The sequence below is a fragment of the Cyprinodon tularosa genome, unplaced genomic scaffold, assembly GCF_016077235.1.
Source record: "Cyprinodon tularosa strain WSP-4 unplaced genomic scaffold, ASM1607723v1 ctg241, whole genome shotgun sequence".
NCBI lineage: Eukaryota > Metazoa > Chordata > Actinopteri > Cyprinodontiformes > Cyprinodontidae > Cyprinodon > Cyprinodon tularosa.
The window spans coordinates 238,164-255,000 of NW_024038899.1; the positions used below are offsets into that span (position 1 = coordinate 238,164).

General features: G+C 38.0%; 1 protein-coding gene across 1 annotated transcript in view; it reads left to right on the forward strand.

Annotated features, from left to right (window-relative positions):
• Nucleotides 1-8,593: 8,593 nt before the first annotated feature.
• LOC119785166 (MAM domain-containing protein 2-like) overlaps nt 8,594-16,837 on the forward strand; it is a 35,822-nt gene continuing 27,578 nt past the window's right edge. Inside the window, exons 1-2 of the mRNA XM_038287620.1 lie at nt 8,594-8,786; nt 8,880-8,993. Of these exons, the coding sequence (XP_038143548.1) occupies nt 8,726-8,786; nt 8,880-8,993 (175 nt within the window). The 5' untranslated portion in view covers nt 8,594-8,725. The remainder of the gene's footprint in view (nt 8,787-8,879; nt 8,994-16,837) is intronic.

Sequence of the window (16,837 nt, forward strand, 5' to 3'; positions counted from 1 at the left end):
TACGCTGCCAAGCCTTACGAAGCAACATCTCTTTGTATTTAAAACTCTGAAATTTCACTACAAACGACCGTGGCGGCGCTCCCTCCGGCGGCTGCGGGCCCGGCGCCCGATGTGCTCGCTCAATCTGCATGTCCGGCCCGCTGCTCTCCAGATCGAGCCCCTCTTTAAGTAAAGATTCCACAAATGCAACCATGGATTCACAGTCCTTTTCAGCTCCCTCTGGAATACCGTAGATCCTGATATTCTCTCTCCTGGATCGGCTCTCCAAGTCTATCAACTTATTTTCCATATTCATGTGTAGCTTTAGCAGCTCAGCTACCACTTCCTCCATGTTTTGAGTTCGCTCCTCCGTCTTCTCCAACCGTTCCTCTACTTCACTAATCCTTGCGTTTGTTTTTCTCATTTCCTCTTTAATAGTCGAGAGATGTTCCCTGGTTTCCTCGCGGAACCCTCTTAGTTCTTCTAATAGAATGTCCAGGCTAGCCATTTCGACTTGTTAGCTTACGGCTACGATACGTTAGCTGTACCTTTTCACAGGAATTCTCGTCCTTCCTCTTCAAGTTTTATTGACTTTGGGGCTTCGTTATCGTCTTACCCCCTCTATCCGACTTTCGTGAGGCAATATTGCTCAGCTGAATTGGGGTAATTCAGTAATATCTCCGATTGTCTGGGGAGTCTCTCTACCGAGCAGCCATCTTTACGGTGTTCCGGCCGGAAGCCGGCTAAGTGTAATTTTAAGGCAAGGGTCAGGTGTTAGGTTTAGGTATGGATTCCACTAATATTAGGGTCAGTAGCTAATGGATCTTGTAAGTTGATAGTAAGGGCTAAAGTTAGGTTTTAGGGCAAGTGTCAGGATAGGGATTGTCTAAGTGTAATTTTAAGGCAAGGGTCAGGTGTTAGGTTTAGGTATGGATTCCACTAATATTAGGGTCAGTAGCTAATGGGCCTGGTAAGTTGATAAACATGAGAATTAGGTTGATATGTGGGTTACATAGGTTAGTGTTAGCAGCTAATTGTCCTGGTAAGGTGATATGTGCTATAAGTGTAGTATAAGGGTGGAGGTTATGATTAATTGAAGATAAGTATATTAATTTTTAGTTCAATGGAGGAAGCAGAGTCAGGGTAAACCGCCCTGGAATGGGCTAAGTTGACCCCCGCCGGTCTGGCATGTAAACTCTGCCTCCTCCACTCCCTGCAGTTCTAAACTGAGGGAAGGGAGGTAGGTAGAGGGAAATGTTTATTAAATCTATATTTTTTTAGGTCTAATATTGGTAGGAGTTAGTATATTATTTTAGTTTTGCATCTTAGGGTTAGGGTTAGGGTCAGGGTTAGAGTTAATTGTATGTTAAATTCTATGTTATTTAATGGTGCGTAAGATGCGCATGCGCAAGGATATCTTGTCTCGAGGCAAGACAAAAATACAACGAAATGCAACGAAAAAAACGTATAAAACGTACGAAATTACGGTGCATAACTTTTCGTACGATTTCATACGAACTAATAATGAGAATACACTGAGACAATTCAACTAGATCTTACAGTCAGATTGGTTTAAGGTTTTCTATCTGAGGAAAACTAGTTGATTGCATCGACTCATTGACTCCAAGGCAATCCCTCAACCTCAAATTATATTAGTAAAATGACTAAAAGTTTGATTGTCCTTTCATTTCATTGTTATACACTTTGTTGTGTAATTCAGATAAGATCCCAATGAAATGCATCAAAGTTTATTGTTTTAAAGTGGCAAACGTTGAAACATCCTGAGGGAGTGAATAGAAGAGAACTTCACATTATATTGAGATCCTTTTAGAAGAGATCATTCATTGTAGAGATGCTTTCCTCTAAGAGGTTGGTGGTCTGGGCTGTTCCCAGCAGCAGGGCGGAGGATGGAAACCCCTGAGGCGCTAAAACACTTGCTAATGGGAGCATGTCAGAATTGTAACATCATGCAAACAAAAGCCTCTGAATGGCCTGCATGTGGCGTCCTCAGGTTATTTATTCCACCTCCGTCTCAATGTTTTCCCAGGAAATGAAACAAATAAATACGGATTGAAGACGGAAATTCAAACCAGTTGGACCTCGGTGAGGTGCTGAATGTAATCAGGAATGTCCTGAAGCCAACCTCTCACCCTGAAGATTTATCATCTTTCCTGCACTGCTAACGTTTGTACTCTGAAGTTCTCAGTCTTTGCTGCAGTTACTCTGAAAGAAGCAGAAGCAGCGAAATGAGTCCGATTCTGTCAGAACCATAGACAATAAGGGAGGAATTTAGCTCGCCGCTTACTCTGAATTCGCTGACTATTACAGCTGCTGACGACCTGCAGCAAAATAAAGGAAGGGTTCATATTAAACAGCAGAGAAATAATAAAACGAGAGAAATGTCTGAGAAAGGGGAAAATAGATGAAAACTTAGTTCTTTTAATAAAACCAAGCCTATTCATGCCTTAGGTGCCAGGAAACATAAAAAAAAATGTCAGAACTCATCCTGTTCTGCTGAATTGCGTCTCCAGGGGACTTATTCGCTGCACATTTAGCGACTAGGAGGACAGTTCTCCTTTTGTGTTTGAGCTCAGAGCCTTCACTTCTGGCCAAAATTCATATCCTAAACTTTCATTTTTCGCTTTCAAACTTTATTAATTTATTCCAAGCAATCCATTTTCTTAATTTTGTAGCCTTTCTCTTGGTTGTGCTGCTTCCATTGCATTTATGTGTTTTCTACATTTTTTGTCCAATCAGATTTAAGCTTTAGTGCATTTCTATGCCAATCAATTCTGTTCAGGGCCTTCAGAATCAGCAGTGCTGGCTGATGGTACCTTAAAGGGCAGATTATACGCAGAGATGGGAAGTAACGAAGTAAAATACTTTGTAACTGTACTCAAGTAGATTTTTCTGATATTTTTACTTTACTTTACTACTTATTTTTATGGCGACTTTTTACTTCTACTCCTTACATTTTTACACAAATATCTGTACTTTCTACTCCTTACATTTTAAAAAATTGGCTCGTTACTTTAGTTTTGAATCATTTCAATGGCGTTACCATTATTATTTTTCACGTCATCAATACCAAATTCAGTCTAATTGGATGGGAATCTACATTGCATTTGACGCACCACTACAAGATGAATCGACAGATTCGGCGGTATTCATTGGCGGCAAATCATTGCAGCTTGGTGGCGGTGGCGTTAGCATAGTAGTATGGACGACGAGATGATTGAAAATGAACACAACGGAGATCTAGTCCTATTGGCAGACATCCATTTAAAATGTAGGCAACGGCATGAAAAAAGTGGTTTCTACTTTTACTTTTATACTTTAAGTAAATGTACAAGCTTGTACTTTGTTACTTTTACTTGAGTAAAGAAGTTTAATCAGTACTTCCACTTTTACCAGAGTATTTTTTAACACAAGTATCTGTACTTTTACTCAAGTACGGAAAGTGAGTACTTTTGCCATCTCTGATTATACGTCTGCATTCGCACACATCAAATGCCGCTTGGGTCTGATCGCGAACCAGTTTTGCTGGTATGCTTCTGCACCATCGGTCTGGAATTTCTAGGGACGTACAGCAGTTTCCCGCCAGAGTGCAAGGGGGTACCTATTCGAGAACTTGCGAGAACTTCGGCGGATGGTAATGAGAACTTCGTTTTGGCAGAGACCTTGGCATCTTTATATAATTTGTCTGGGGCATCGTACAAGTGGTTGTACTTCCGAATCTCCTCGATTAACCTTTCATCGTAGTTGTCCATTGTAGTTTTTTCTTGGTTTTTAAATCGAGAAAGATGACCACACAGACAGCCGGAAAGCCATACCAAGGACCAGTCACAACCAGTTTTTTCTGCGCACTTCCACTTGAGGTCTGCGCGGGTTTGCGACCGTCCAACGCTTAGTCAGGATTTTTTTCAGGTCCGTCGTCTCGCACCTCAAAATAATTTGAAAACAAAAAAACAAAACAAAAAAAACAGAGACAGATTTGACGGTTGCAGAGGCTATGTGTCAGAAGCATAAATTAGCCTTAAAGGCACAGCATATACCTTTTACCCTCTAGGGGCGCTAGACCTGTAACTTTCACGTCTAGCCGCACTAGTGGCCAAAAGCGCTGCAGCACTATCACAAAAGTCAACAGTAAGCCGACCAGCCTCCCTTGTCTATTGATCGGGGACCGCGCTAGGCAACTAAGTTCAGCTTGGCGGGCGTGAGAAATGATGCTGCTCTCTGGAGAGCACTGCTGGGGCAGGCTGGACCTTACAGTGTGGAGGATCAGCGACTAATATCCAGGGAAAAGCCACTGGCCCAGACGGGGCGCCTTGGTTAGCTTTTGATTGACGCCTGCTAGCTTTCTCCCCGTATTTTCCTTCCACTAAACATCAAAAATAATAACAAAGACATATGACTGTATGCTAACTTACCAGTCTAATAATAAATTGAGAAAAGAGAATCTGTTTTACATCCGGCTTCTTTCAGCCTGCGGCAACAAACAACCTCCTTCCCAAGATCAACTTTTTTCCTCGCGCATGATCCCTTTTATATTCTCTTCTTATCCTCCTCAGAAGGTTTAAACTTTTTCCTTGCCTCAGCCATGACCAAAACTCGAGCAGGCAGGAAAAATAGTAGAGCAAAATCCTTAGCTCCATGACTATATAAGAGCCTGTGGCTTTGAAGCGACACATTCTTCCAGGTCATGTGACCAGGCCAAAGACGTTGCGTCTTCTCTGAACTTACATAGTCAGTATTTCAAGAAGGGGGCCCCGCTCTTAGCATTGATAGTCTCAAGCACTGTATATTGCCCTAAGGAATCATTTAAAATAACTCTTATGCATCAACTCTTTAGGTCACAAAGTCTGCGGTGTGCCTTTAAAGTGGAAATTAAACATTCAACAAAACTAAAAATATAAACGTAACAGACAAAACCAGGCTAACAAGTTCAATTAAATTAAATTCTATTTAGTTTATTTCTATAGTGCCAAATTCACAACACATGTCATCTCAAGGCACTTTACAGTTCAACCAGATCATACAGTCAAATTGATACAAAGTTTTCTATCTAAGGAAAACCAGTTGATTGCATTGACTCAAATACAATCCCTCACACTAAGCATGCTTGTAGCGACAGTGGAGAGGAAAAACTCCCTTTTAACAGGAAGAAACCTCCAGCAGAACCAGGCTCAGTGTGAGCGGCCATCTGCTGAGGCCGACTGGGGTTCAAGGAGACAGAAGCAGAGATACAAAAAGCAGCTGTAAAAGGCGGCCCCGTCCAGGAAACACACAGCCAGGCAGAAGAGCTCTGAGCCGATTCCCATGTCAGAGGATGAAGAGAGCACATCCACTCAGTTATGGTCAGAGAAACAGAACTACACTGGAAAACAGGCCGATCTCCAGCATCTATAAACTAAGGTGTTGATGGAAGCAGCACAGCTAATATTTCTCTCCAGGATGGAGTCACAGCCAAACAGGAACAGACCAGATGAAGCTACTATGAGAAAAAGCAGAACTTTAGAGATTGAACTAACATATTCTGCAGAATGGGAGTATAGAGATAGAATGAAGCAGAATGATGAAGAAGAGGTCCCTATGTCCTCCAGAAGTCTAAGCCTATAGCAGCATAACTATAGAGATAGCTCAAGATAACGCTCTAACTAGTTAGTTAGTTAGTTAGATTTGTTGACTCAAAATAAAAAGGTGTCAAGTAAAGTACAAATACTTTGTTAACTTACTTAGGTTGAAATTTTGGCTATCTATACTTTACTGGAGTATTTATTTTTTAGACAACTTTTTACTTCTACTGCTTAAATTTGAAAATAGACTCAATACTTTTGTTTCAATTAAGCTAATCTTTGTTATGGCATTTAAGAACAATAAAATCCATAAAAAAAATGTTTTGGTTTAATTCAGACGATTAATTTCTTTGTAGTTGGAGTTGGTGCTGCCCCAACTTGTTATTCGCCACATACAAAAATCGTTTTTCAAGACGATGCAAGGTTAACTTTGGCACTGTTACCATTAGTTATAAAACAACGAAAATTAAGTATAAAGAAGTTGTCGTCAAGAATTGTAGAAAAATTTTTCCTTTAATGGGGTAGTTTAGTAAAGCATCTGTGCCTAACATTTTTTCCTGCATTACTTTCACTTTTATACTTTAAATAGTCTCTGAGCAAGACCATTAACCCCAGTTGCCCCACAATGGCAGCCCACTGTTCCCCATTGGAAAGGGTTAAATGCAGAGCTACATTTCTCAAATTTGAGATTAACAAAGTTAAATTATTGTTATTATTAATAATAAAAATTTTACTTTTGCATTTTAACTTGAGTAAAAATCTTAAGTTGATACTCTTACTTCTACAAAATGTTTTTAAACAGTAGTATTTATACTTCTACTGGACTAATAAACATGAATACTTTTGACACCTCTAACAATGTGGAGTTGATTATTCTCCTAATTCTTTTAAACTAGGTTGCAATCCTGCAACTTGGCCACTAGAGGTCACTATGATGATCTAAAAAGCTTGGAGTCCATTTAACAGGATGCATGTGGGTTAAAAACAGTTTAGCTTTAAGGGGGGATGACATCATGACTTCCATTATGCTATTTGTGAAAGCTGCAGACTGCATTAAATGGAAACCTCTCTGCCTCGAAGCTTCAGCAGCATTCCTGATGTTTAGTGAAGGCACTCTGGGTTCATTATCTCACTGGTTACCTCATCTTAAGGGGTTCACTTTATTTCAGCTCCTAAAGCCACTTTAGCTGCTCTGTTTAATATTGTTTGATGTAAAATGTCTGCTGAAAGCGAATCAGCTCATTAGATCATAGTCTTTATTAAGCTGTTTCCAGTTATGGTGGCAAAGTAATGAAATGAAAAATGAAAAAGGAAAAGAATAGTTTAAGAGCATTAATGGAAAGGGATTAGTTTATAAAAAAAAAGTGTTGCTGGCACTACATTAATTTTTGTCTTTTCTTTTAGCAGTGGTGACTGTTTGTATTCACACTCACTTTATTTTGATTTATTCTGGTTGAATTCAAATCAGCCCACAACATCTTCAGGATTTAAGGAAGGATTTTTAAAGTAAAGTTAATGTGCATTGATTTTCTTAGAATAATAAATGATTTATTGGGAAAAAATATAGTTGTAGTCAAGAGACTCGATGTTCCAAAGCTGAGAAAAAACAGAAATCAATGAGAAAACCAGGTTTTATCTTTAGAAATAACTTCTCTACACCAGACGCTTAAAATGATGCTTGCAGTTTAGAGAACTGCTTTCACAATTCTCAACACTGCAAAAAATGTAAATCTAGATAAGTCATTTTTTCTTCAAATAAGTGCATTTGTTCTTGGTTTGAGGAGGTAAAAGAGACATTTTGCCAATGGAACAAGACAATTACACTTAAAATAAGAAAAACAATTGCATTGTCTTATTTCAAGTGCAAATTGTCTAATTATCTTATTTCAAGAGTAAAATTACTCATTCCATTGGCAAACTATCTCATTTACCTACTCAAATTAAGGGTGAATACACTTAATTTGAGAAATTTTTTACTTATTTCTAGATCGTTTTTGCAGTGTATACACTGCAAAACAGATCTAAAAATAAGTGCAAATTGAATGGAATTAGTATTTTTGCTCTTAAAATAAGAAAATAAGATATGCAGTCAGTCACTTTTTTCTTTATCTTTTAGTGTAAATTGTCTTATTTCATTGACTTAGCTGCTGAAACTACAGAAAAATACCCTCATTTCTGGAAAAATTCTTACTTAGATGTCAGTTTGTGCAGTTTAAGATCCACAAATATTATTCCTTTTTCATCAAAAGCCACTCAATCTGTTATTTTCTGTTGGCATCAGAAAAGTGACTGTTTATTTTAATTCGTACCAATCTTTTTTTTTTTTTCAGAGCTTATTAAAATGAATCTTTTATTCAATTTTCTCACTGGTCTAGTCAAATTCCAGACCTAAACAGACGTGAAAATCTGTTAAAACATTATCTTTTTCCACAGATAATCAGCATTCAGTATATATACTTCCTTATATATTTTTTTCCTCTAAATCGATCGATCCATCCATTAGGGTGTGCCTATCTCTGGGTGAGATCTCCGGGTGAGAGGCGGGGTACACCCTGGACCGGTCGCCAGTCTTTCACAAGACTGCAAATACAAAAAAAGATTTTATATTTATTTTAATTTGTGAGTGATTTTAAAACCATGCATCGTTTTGCATCCTTTTCTGAACTATGCATCCTTTTGTGTTGCTATATAACATTAGAACACAGGGCTTTATACTGCTTTTAAATGTTTCTCCCTCACGCTTTACTCCGAGTTGTGCAGCTGGAGCTCATTCATGCTTTACTTCTCCTCTAGAATCTTTGCATTTTTCCAAAAAGCGCAGCAGATGGGTTGTCTTTACCTGTGTTGTTATAGCATTGTTAATAAATTCCTTTCATCACTGTTTTAACGTTACAGAATAAAATGACCGCCTTTTGCAGCATGCTCTTCATCTTCCTCTTTCTGTTCTCCTGTTTTTTGCATGTCCCCTTTTTCCATTCAGCTCATCACTCTTTTCTCCTCCCACCCTTCCTCTCCGACCTCTAGCTCCCCGTTTCTCCTCCTCCTCCTTGCAGTGTGCTGCCAGTCTTTAAGCTGGAGACACACTCAGACCAACCGTCCAGAAAAGTCTTGAGTAAAAATAAATAAACAAAAAAAGCTTTGCATCTTTTACTGAGTTGCATCAGGGAGCGATGGCCTCCTTCCTCCAAACGAAAGCTGCAAAGCTCCTAATCTACCTCTTGACTTATGTGGGTGAGTACTTATGAATGCTGGAGAATACTGACACTTGCTGATGATTCATATTTACCGTTCGCTCTCTCCTCTCTGCTTCTATTCCTGTGCTAGGAGCCATGGTCCAAGCCCAAAGCCGGCTCCTGCCAGGCTCATGCAGCTTTGAATCCAACACCTGCGGATATGAGTCAGACGCAGACCATGCGAGCTGGGTCCTGCACAGAGATGGTACTCTCAGCACATTCCAAACTGCATCTTTTAAGTAGTGTTTGTAATGAGCGTTGGTTTGAATCTTTGCTTTGCATGATGCTGTTTTTGGTGCGGATTTGTTGGCTGAACCACTGAAGCTTTCTGGTAAAGAGACGTCCATCTGGTCTGCATTGATTCCTGCATCAGCGAACATCTGGAGGGAGTGAAATAACAGATTCTGGCATTCCCCTATGGGGTTTGTAGCTCATGTGAATGGGAGCTCTACACACCCACATCAAACTCATGTCAAGGTATATTTTTTGTAGCCAGATGAATGGAGATCAGATGATGGTGTGATTACAGTGATTACTCTCACACTGAAACAATTCATCACTTTAGAAATAATCGAATGTTGTGCATCTGTAGGGAAAACAAAGCTTATGCAAAGTTTCCTACTTCGCTGCACACATCTTTGAAGATGGATTGCCCTCTGTGCACAAGCAGCTGGACTCTGTCAAGTTTATTGTGACATGAAGCGTGGCCTGCTTAAGGACACGCTTCATGTCACCGTTATTCATGACATTTTAAAGATAAGCTAAGGATACCGATTCTTTAAACTTTACCTTCGCTGTTTATTGAGCTGGATTTATATTCTATTGGAAGTCTGTGAAAATGACAGATCTGATCTGGAAGACCCACAAATAATAATATATTATTCTACCAAAGTATTGGTAGAAGTAAAGTTATAAGGTTAGATTATAGTTCACCCAGGATGAGGTCAAGCAATTATTTACTGTAACTGCAATGGTCTTAAATCATCCCTATTTTATTTTAGTTTTTTTTTTTAGATTTAAAGTAAATTTGGTTGAAAAAAAAATAATTTTTTTTTGTTTGCAGGGTTTTTCTCTTGCATTTGGTTTTTTTTGTGTGTTTGATTGTTTTGGATTTTGCATCATACGTGTGTTTGCAGCTCTTTGCCACCTTTTCCGTGCATTTTGTATTTTCCTTTTAGCAGCATTTTTCTATCGCATTTGGTTTTTGTTCTTGCGTGTTTTTGGAGTTTGGATCACACATTTTGGTTTTTATTTTTATTTTATTTCTTTGACAGGGACAGTGTACATCAATATACATTCCTGCAAATGCACCAGAATTAGCCGAAAGGCTATTTTGTATCGGATGCTCTGGGACAGATCTTAAAATTGTCTCCCTAAAATCACAACAGCAAGAATTTTGCAGTGAAAAATACAAATATAAAAAGAAATAAAAACAGCTATAATTCTGCAAAACTTGTTAAAAAATACAGAATTAATGTTCGCTGGACTACAGATTTAACGTTAATAAAATAGAGGAAAACATTCAAATAGCTCATCTTCGTTACAGGGCTTTTGGACCTGTCAGCCACCGTACCAAATGGGTCAGCCAATCACATTGCGAGTGTTATGGTTTAAGGCGGGACATACAGCTGTGATAAAAGCCTGATATGCCAGACCAAAATAAACACAGCAGAACATTAAGACATACACGTAGCTGCAGCTGTCACATCTGATTGGTCAGAATCCATGATCTCATTTTTGAAAAGAACATAAGTTGTGGTTTATCATGGTGTCTGCTGCTATTTCATTTTCTGCTGTGACTGGCTAAAACTAAACTATGGTAGGCCAGTACCTTAAAAGGATGGCCCTTTTTTCCTCTAACAGATGGTCGCAGTCACACGTTAATAATGTGTAGAACTAGAGCTGAATGCTGCACAACAGCTAGGTTTACAGGTGCAAAATGTGCAGTGTCTGCTTAATTGGAAATTTGAAATCTCTGTTTACATGGTCACTAAATAAAATAATCTGTTTGTGTGTACATGTACCAAGCGTTCAATTAGATGAAATCATTTAAGCATGCATGAAACTGGCTAATTTTCCTGAAGGCCATCAGAAAAATGTTGGATTTATATATGAAATCAAAAAGAATTCATTGCCCGATCAGACCGAATCGGAATAGAATCTTCATTCTGACATGTGTGGTGGGAAAATGTAGATTTCTCTTGTCTCATATATTTAGTTATGCTATATATCCAGTGAAAAAGGTTTTTAATCAGTTTGTTTTAGGGATGCACGATATAATCGGCCCCCTATCGGTATCGGCCTGTATCGGCCTTAAAACTGAATATCAGACATCGGCCACCTCACCGATATTTAACCCGATATTTGATCAGCTTCTGAGTTTCTAAAGTCTAAAAAAAAAAAAAAACTACTTCTTCCTCTTCCTCAAAAACTTCTTTTTTACAGACTTAAAAACTTCTAAAGACGAGGGAAAAAATATTGATAAATTAAAATATCACAATATCTTCATATGCTGATATATTGCCATTTAAAAACACCATATCAATCTCGTTTACTAATGAAATATTGCTATATGTCATCGTTATGCTACGAAATCCCCCGAAAATTCACGAAATTTTGCCATATTTTTATATGTTGATACATTGACGCGGTATCGATCTATTTTACTAACAAAATCTCACAAGAATTTGCAAAAATATCACGAGAGTTTGTAACAGAACGATGAAATTTCACGAGATTTTGAAAGTAAAATAGATCGATACCGCGTTTTTAAAAATCAATTTGATATCAGCATATGAAACTATATTTGACTACTTATTTTTGTCCAGCTTTAACATCAGTATCGATATCGGTTATTGGCTACATGAGTTTTAAAATATCGGCATATCGGATATCGGCCAAAATCCCAATATCGTGCATCCCTAGTTTGTTTCACCTGTAAGGCTGAGAAAATGCCTGAGTGAGGGGCGGTTTTAGATAAAACACGCTTATTTCCAAATTGCTAATCAAGGTTTGTTAAAGTGTGTGTAATTTGTTTTGACTCTGACACAACTTTCACAGTTTTTTCAGGGAGACAAACTCTGTCTAGTCAGAACAGGGCTGATTACTGTGCCGTATGGGCCGTATGATGAGCTGTTCTCTTTTTGCAAAGATAAGAAAATAAAGTGCTGACTGAGTAAAATCCATCAATCTATTTAACGAGGGTGAATAGTTGAATACTTTTTTCCCATTACACATGTTTACATGAAACCTTATTAATCTGATCCGGACTTCAATCTGAGTATTTGTGTACATGTAAATGTAGCTATTTTCAATCTAGTTTTTTTTAAAACATTAATAAAAAAATTTTATCAAATAAGCAATAGGCACAATGCTGCAAAAACAATCCTGTAACTAAGTTTTAAATACTACATATAACTATTTATTCCTTATCTTAGTTTCTATTTCAAATTTTATTTAAAATATAGAGGTACAAAACATTTTTTATTTATGTTTTCATTTGTTTTTTCAAGCTACCCGGTGGAAAAACAGAAAAACAACACCAAAATAATTACGTCTATGAATTTGCTACAAACATGTCATATAAAATGTGTCAGCCAATCACGTTGCGAGTGTTATTTTTAAGGCGGGTGTTGGAGCAATTTCGCAGAATTTGAGTTAATTTAAGAATGTAAGAAATATTTTGTTCATATTTAGTAATATAGGAATGTATTTAGTTAAACAGATGTTTACTTAGCTGCTGTGGTGCATTTGATGCTGCTGGTTTGGTGTGGAACTGTCAGGACACACGAAGAATGTCAGAACGGAAGCTGTGAGCCTTAGGATCATCAGTCTTTTGACCGGCACATAGGAATTTTATTTAGATAAGAAGTTAAGAATTTGTCTTTTGTTTGTACATTTCTTAAGTTCACTAAAGAAATACATCAAACTCAAGTTTCTGATTCCAGACTTCTTATATTTTTGTTATATGTCGCATCTGAAAGAACTTCAAGGTTCAAAGCTAGTGAGTCGCCTGCACTCGCTAGCTTTTATCTTTTATCTATGTGGTTTAGAGCAGTGCGCTTGTTCTCTGAGAAGGTTGCTCGTACCCGGTTCTATCCCCACAACCTCCACTATGGGTCCCTGAGCAAGACCCTTAACCCCACACTGCTCCCCAAGGGGATGGGACAAATGCAGAGGTGAATTTCTCCGGTGTAAGATTAATAAAGTTAAATTATTACTAAAATATCTTCACGTTTTACTGATGTTATTTTTTTTAATACCAGTATCTGCCAATGTAATATAGTTCAGCTTATATTATTGCATATTCTCTAATACATTTGAATGCTGGAGAGATTCCCCATTTCACACATGTGACTCAGGCACTTGGGAGTCAAATGATTATTGGTTATAAGAGTTATCATTTAAAGTTAAAGTGGTTGTAAATTAATCAAAACACAAAATACCTTTAGAGAGAGAAAAAAAGCCATTATATTACCATTACAAAAATGATTCTTTCATTCAATTTTATTCAATTATCTTGGCGAATGCAACTTCCTGTTTTCTCTCAAGAAAAGTATGGCGCCCCCTTTTCCGGTTCCAAACCACTGTAGGTACCAGATCTGCTCAGGCAACCCAGTCTCATGGGAAAATGTACCTCGACTACGTTGGTCCACACTGCAAAACGTAGTGGAGGTACATTAATGGCAATTTTTTTGTGGTACTGTTACATTTCTTCACCCTATACCCTTTCTATTGTTTTACGTCCTAGTCACGTGACTTTCAAGATTCCAGCTGGGAATCCGACATTCGCTCATTTTTTGTGGAAAGATTAATAACTTGAGTTTGTTTTTGCATTAAAATGAGTTTTGATTACATTGCTAGTGAGAAATGTATAGTTTGTTGTCAGAATATTTACTCAGGGAATGTACATATTCACTTGCTTGTTCGTTTCTTGCAAAAAATTTTCAAGATAATGTGAAACTGTAACGTTTTGGTATAAACATGGCCGAGATTTCTCTAACTTTTAGTGGGAAAATTAATAATTTCAATCAGTTTCTGCATTTAAATGGGTTTTTATGACATTTATAGCGAGAAGTGTAGGGTTTATTTACATAATATTTACTTAGTGAACATACATAATCACCCGCTTGCTAGTTTTTGCTACGATTTTTCGGATCTCGTCAGGATTATGTGAAATTGCAACATTTTGGCTGCTACACATCGCCTAGCATTTAGCTGCCGCCCCGATTCAACATTGAATTCTTTGTGATTTAACTTCATCTGACGGATCAAACCTTCGCCACTGCGTGCGTTGCGTCTGAGGTTGATTTTCAGATCATGCATTACGTCGTGGCATACAGGAGAAACTAATGTTGACAAAATGATCATGGGTTAAGATCGGATGTGTTTTATTTGGAAATCTACCGGATCCTTTGTGCATTTAACTTCCTGCCCCGCCCCTTCTTCTGATGTCAATATATGGCAACTCCACTCAGATAAACTGTAGTGCACCCGTTTCTTAAGGATCAAATCTCTTTTGTAGTTTCAACATATTGTATTATTACCTATATATGCTATTATTTTACATTTCATTGGCGGTCTAAAGCAGCCGAAAGTAGAAAACAATCATTGTCAGTCTTGAAGGAAAGTACTGTGTTCTAAGACTGACTGAGCTCTGCCATTTAACAAGATGACAAAAAAATCTCGGTTTCTTAACAAATGGGACATCTTAAAAATTACTTTCGTAGAGATTTTAGACGAAGAAAACAACAGTTTTTCTACTTGTAGAAAACGTACGGTTCTTGAGATACGAATTACAAAGTACTTCAATTCGATTCAGTTTATTTCTATAGCGCCAATTCACAACACATGTAATGTCAAAGCAGTTTCCAGTTCACCACATCATCCAGTCAAATTGATTCAAAGTTTTCTATCTAAGGAAAACCAGTTGACTGAATCGACTCATTGACTCGAAGGCAATCCCTCACACTAAGCATGCTTGTAGCGACAGTGGAGAGGAAAAACTCCCTTTTAACAGGAAGAAAACTTCAGCTGAACCAGGCCAGTAGTGTAGCTCAATATGGCAAACTGGCCAAGCTAAAAAAGGCTAACCTGTTAGCTACTTGGCAAAGCTACAAGCCTTCCCTCTTTATATCATGGTCTTGCAGTTACTTTGTTCACCATAAACAGATTTTTTTTAGTTTTGTAAGCTATCAGGTAAAACTTCATCGGTCATAAGACACGCTAATGGACACTGCGGGATCTTATTATCGTTGTCTGGGCAACCACTATGCCAATCATGTAGCATAACGTCACTGGCTTGCGCAGGACTCAAGCAGATCTGGTCCACAGAAATATCAGGCTATACACTGAAACAACGCTAAGATAGTGACGGCTTTTAAAGCAAAAAAAAGATCCTTGTTGATTCAACAACATAAAGTTCATCAACCATTAATCAATGTTAAATGAACACATTTTGCTATGCGGGAAACAATTAGCTGCGTCATAAAACTGCATCAAAGGTTAAATTGATGTACTCTTTTGACAGTCATTGGATAAAAGAGATATTTTGTGATCGTGGCATCGTTCTGTAACTGCTGTGCATCGTTACCCAGGCAGCGCTGGAAAAAATTATTTAAACATATTTGTTTCCAACCACCACCATTGGTTGTAATTGTCTTAAAACTGCCCTGCTGTGGCAGCATGACTCACGGTTCAGCTGGTTTCCTTCCACTGTTTTCATCCTGGTTGCCATGTCTGCAGGCTTGTTAAAAGGAAAAAAAGTCACTGAAGTGGTGGCATTAATTGTTAGCACAGCTCTCGTTTATTTCTTCTTCTTTCCTCAGTCTCAATGTTCTGTGCAGGCAAAGCAGGAGCAGCCAAGTGCGAATGCTGTTTAATAAATGCACTGAGTTGCTATTTATTTGCAAAAGCTAGGGTGTGATATATATCCAATTTATTGGATGAGTTTACTATTGTTTGGGTGATTGTATCCCAATCTTTGGGAGTTTTCCTCGTATTCCATGAAGCTGCTGGGCTGCAGAGCATTCCACAGGGACAAATAATGAATGACAGACCACTGAGAAAGCAGTAAAAACCCCTCAAGCGCCGAGGGGTCATGAAGGAGGATTTCATGCTGAACCCAGTTGGAGATTTAGGACTTGTTTTAAATCCTAAACTGGATTGGTCCATTCCGTTTTGTAATTGTTTCGGAAATACTAATATAAACAGCATTTAGTTTGCCGATTTTTGGCATCACAGTGAAAGAAACTTAACAGAAACCAAGAAAAAAAAAATTTTTTTGTAGTCCTGCTGCATCATCCAGTTGCCTAAACTGAATTTTTCAAGCTTTATTAATGCTGTTTTGCTCAGAAAAGATATATGAATTCACTCAATGCATGTTTTTGGACAAGAATGACTTTTTTCAAAATCTTTTTAGCTTTTCACCTATTTATGGAAAGCTAACTAGCAATACAATCCCAGGAGCTGTCAGGGCTTCCTTTGCACTAAGAAATATGAAAAAAATAATAAAAAAAAGTAAAGTTACTTTGCTGCACTTTCCCGTAAACTGTAGACTGATCTGCGAGTGAAACCTTGAAAGCTCGCGAGATCAGGATGGTCTCACGAGGCTACTACTAAGCACCTTTAGGCTAATAACTGTTCTCTTCAAGATTTGAATTCTGACTTTTTATCTATTTAGGCTTTGTTAATGAGAATTAAATGGAGGGCATCAAGTTATCGGTCGCCAGCTGACAGGATGATGTTCAGTCACAACTTTATCTGGCATTTTGTGGGATAAACGGGGCTCCATTAGGCCTTGGCTTCGTGATGGAAGGTACAGTGGGAAAGAGGTGAGCAGGAATGCAGAATGAGGAAGAACAGTATAAGCTCTGGTGCACAGTTCTCTAGCATCTGACTAAAACGTGATGAAGATGCTTGGATTTTTTAAGTCAATTTTTTCTGCTTATTTGCTGTGGTTTAGCAATCATCTGCTTTTTGTTTAGAGATTGTAGCCTATCTTTGACTTTTGGAGTTTTCAGTGTTTTTATAACAAAAATCTAATGTGCA